Source organism: Wasmannia auropunctata, unplaced genomic scaffold, assembly GCF_000956235.1.
Source record: "Wasmannia auropunctata unplaced genomic scaffold, wasmannia.A_1.0 LD334816.1, whole genome shotgun sequence".
Lineage (NCBI taxonomy): Eukaryota > Metazoa > Arthropoda > Insecta > Hymenoptera > Formicidae > Wasmannia > Wasmannia auropunctata.
This window is the reverse complement of record NW_012028074.1, coordinates 12,377-16,373: the sequence shown is the minus strand read 5'-3', so window position 1 is coordinate 16,373 and position 3,997 is coordinate 12,377. Positions and strand designations below refer to the sequence as shown.

Genomic DNA, 3,997 nt, shown 5'->3' with positions numbered 1-3,997 from the left:
GCTGAAAGATGCTACTTGTCAAGAAGTAATGTGACATGACACTGCGAGTGCTCTCTGACAGATTTTCTAAGAACTTATTGACTTGCCCTCATATTTTAACGTAAAATAAAAGTTGTCCAAAAACAAATATAAGATCATACAAGTTGCCAAGTATTTGATTAGACATAGAAACAAAAATATTTTTTTTATAAACCGTTTAAGCTATCCACAGATATATTCAGCAAAAGTTTCATTCCATTGTCTATCCAAATAATTTCAAGATTTATCAAACAAAAGTGACCAAAGTGACCAATAGGATCTTAGTGAAGCAAAAACTTGGAGTGCCCACATTTTATATACATCTTATCAATTAAATATTAATGAAATCAGTGCAAGCCTAAGATTTTAACCACTGTTTGGACACATTGGATAATGCTAATGCTAATTGTACTGTAACAAGTCTTCTAATTTAAAAATTGCTTAATGGAAAAATATTTTATTACGTTAATAGTAATATTTAACAGCATATATAACGTATGTATTTAGAGTAGGTCAAGAGTATAAATATTTTTAATTCACATAAGAATTATTTTATCGCGATTATTTTATCGTGGCTCTATAATAAAGTGTATACCGCCCTTTGCCGAAAGAGTAGGAAATCTTTCATCGAAAATAGACGGGACCTGAGTCCGGGAGTGGAGTTTGAAATTGTATTTCAACAAAAAATTCACGAGTCCAATTTTTACTTGCATTAAGCCAAATCGCGTACCTAAAAATTAATGATTTTAATGCATGAGATACTTGCAAAACATCTTTATACATAGTATCTTATTCTAATTAAGCTTTAGATGGTTTTACTTAAATGCAATCTAAAAAACATTTTCTTGTATAAAAAAAATTATATTATTAAAATTTAACAAGTTATTAATTAAATATTTTGGAGAGAGCGAGAGAGAGAGAGAGAGAGAGAGAGAGAGAGAAGATACTTAAAATAACACTTCTAAATTAAAAGTAATTTGTTAAATAAAATACTTTTTCTCAAAATTTTTAAGTAAAACGTTTATGTAATTGTTATACTTATATATAATAGTAATTAATAAAAACAATTATTGTTAAAACAATATTAAAGGAAGTATTTAAAAAAATATTTTTTAATTTTTATTATTACTGTTATTTTATTATTATTATTATTTAATTAACAAATGTAGTATGTATTTACTGCTATAAACAAAACACATTTTTTAAGTATGTATAATTAAAAAAGGTTTTTAAATGTATAAATAAAACAGCTGTCGTTGTTAATTTAAAAGTAATTATAAGAAGTAGGCAATAAAAATGACAATAAAAAGTGACAATTAATAATAAAAATAGTTCATTAATAATAGTTTGATAAAGTGTCTTAGGATCAAATTACGAAAGCATATTCTATAAGTGAAAATAAGAAGAAAATATGATATACAAAATGTGACTATAATTGCTTTATAAAGTTACAAATAAATATTGAAACAGAACAAGAAGTAAACAAAAATGGATTTTCCGTGGCACAGAATATGGAAATGTACATTTCGTGTACAAAAAAATAAAACATGATTATTTCGTGTGTACACTTTTTATGCATTATGTTTATACGATTCAGTATCACTTTCATTGTATGTACTTATAAAAACATTTTTATAGGTAAACTTTATAAAACATTTTTTTCTTATTTTCACTAGAATACGCTCACGCAATTTGTTCGTTAAATCCTCTTGAGACACTTATATATATAAATAAAATTTATTAATGACTGCAGAATTCATATCCTTACCAATACAACTTCGGGGGCCTTCCCCGAATGGTAAATAAGCATAAGAATGCCTTTCTGCTATTTTGTCTGCGTTGAATCGTTCAGGATCAAATTTATCTGGGTCCGGATATATTGAGGGATCTCGATGCAGTTCAAGCAACGGTATATTGATTAAAGTCCTCTTTGGCAGGTGAATGTCCGTTGTCGGTAGATCTATATCCTTGGTACAGATGCGATTCAGTAGTATAACAGGGGGATATTTCCTCATAGTTTCTGCAATATGTAAAAAAAGAACATATAAAGATATATCTATTCCAAAATAGAAGCAATTTATTTAACTTTCCGCCGGTAAACTGGATCTTTCAAGAAACGGTCGATTTATTTATTATAAATTAAAAAAACAAATGAATAGAAATGAAAAAATAAATGATGAGATGATGAATAGAGATGAAGAAATAAATGATGAGATTTGGTGTCCGGCGCTAAAAAACTTAATGATGTTGAGATTGTATGCGTACAAGGACGCCAGTATGCAGTTGTTTATATTTCAATGAATATAGAAGTCGTGCCTCAGTAATGCAAACTGCACACCGCTTTAGTATTTTCAGCAAAGTAATATTTGAATTTTTTTGTGTTTTACACGTTTTAACGCAAATTTCCATAAATATGTATTTTGCTTTAAAATAAGTTTTTTGTGTTACATATTATTTTCAATATGTAATATAAAATTTTTCTTAAAGCACACATACTTTTATATAGACGGTGACATATATTTATTATTTGTATTTTTGCACTCGTTAAAAATAAACAAAATTTCACAATTATTCAGATTTGGTTTTTTCTCTAAAATAAAAAAGCTTAAATTTTATTATATATTATATATATTCATCAAAATTTTTATTTTTAGTTGCTCAAATAATTCAACTTTTTAAAATAACATACTATTCTTTTCCAAAACGTATCAAGAATAGTGTAGCCTAAAAAAATTATTTTATTTATTCATACAAAAATTATAAATCTTTAAGCAATTTCAAGTTATTTTGAAACTCTTTAAATCTGTAAAAAAATAAGTAAAATACTCACAGTCTGACTTTTACTATGGTAAAAACTTGTTGGTAAATGTTTTGCAAGTACGTATACATGTTTAGATTTCTTCATATTCGAGAAACAATAAAAAAGTCTGCTGGACTTTAGAAATTTATATCGTGAATCTAGGTTGGAAATTTCACATTGCCGAAAAGAAAATATTTTTATAAATAACAAGATATTACCATGAATAATATATATTAAGTATTATCATAAATAATATCATAAATAATAAATATCGTATATCAAAAATAAAATCTTTATTTTTTTTGTTGAAAATTGCGTCATCGAATAACCAGAAACAATATGCGATAGTATACTTGCCATTTATTACTTTATGAAGATATGTCATTTCATTCACAGCATCGTAGGTCAAATCATCATATTTTGCTAATATTTCATCGATTTCTTTGTGAATTTTTTTTTGTATATCATGATGTTGAGCTAATTCATATAGAGCGAACGTGGCTGTCGTCGCGCTTGTTTCAAATCCAGCTATGAAAAAGAGAAAACTTTGTGCAGCAGCTTCTGCCATAGTAAGTTTGCTTACGGTTGCTGTGAGTAAATAATAGAATATAATTTTAATTAATAATCACATGTAGAGAGAGAAACATATTAAGAAGTTTTAATTGCATTTATGTATATATATATATATATATATATATATATATATATATACCTATATATATATAATTAAAACGCCTTAATATGTATACATGTATAATACATAACATACACATTAAAAAAATTAATTATTTGATTTGCAAAAGTGTAACGTGAGAAAATATGTGTGCATTTTCAAGAACATAGAGAACCTATTGATGAAAATAAATATGTATATATTAACATGATATATGGGTAGTCTTGTCATCGTCAGGTTCAACATAGCCCCTTTCCATGAGTTGAATGAGTAGATTCATAAAATCTTGTCTGACGATATTATGACTTTGTCTGTATTCTACATTTTCTCGGAACATATTCATATAAAAACTGGTGACATCTCGATCGGTGAAAGGGATAGAAAAGAAATCCGTAATTTGTGGCACAAACGCAAACAGGGCGGTCCAAATTGGATTCAATTCAAAAATTTTTTTCCCCTTCATACGATACTCGTTATTTGGATCCTTAATGCAGTTAGATTTAATA

The 3,997-nt window shown here is 26.7% G+C and overlaps 1 protein-coding gene across 1 annotated transcript; it reads right to left on the bottom strand.

The window, feature by feature from the left end:
- Positions 1 to 459: 459 nt before the first annotated feature.
- On the bottom strand, positions 460 to 3,991 carry LOC105458003 (probable cytochrome P450 6a14). Its single transcript, XM_011703017.1, has 4 exons — positions 3,699 to 3,991; positions 3,176 to 3,406; positions 1,787 to 2,038; positions 460 to 748 (listed from the first exon to the last, which is right to left on the bottom strand). The coding sequence occupies exons 1-4, from the start codon at positions 3,952 to 3,954 to the stop codon at positions 585 to 587; spliced, it is 903 nt and encodes a 300-aa protein (XP_011701319.1). The 5' UTR covers positions 3,955 to 3,991; the 3' UTR covers positions 460 to 584.
- Positions 3,992 to 3,997: the final 6 nt, after the last annotated feature.

Bases quoted from the DNA above. Each gene is read 5' to 3' on its own strand.
- LOC105458003 (XM_011703017.1), bottom strand. From the start codon at position 3,954: ATGAAGGGGAAAAAAATTTTTGAATTGAATCCAATTTGGACCGCCCTG. The intron at 3,407-3,698 runs GTTAATATATAC...ATTTACTCACAG, and splicing joins CAAGACTACCCATATATCAT to CAACCGTAAGCAAACTTACT. The intron at 749-1,786 runs GTAAGGATATGA...ATTAATTTTTAG, and splicing joins AGGCCCCCGAAGTTGTATTG to GTACGCGATTTGGCTTAATG.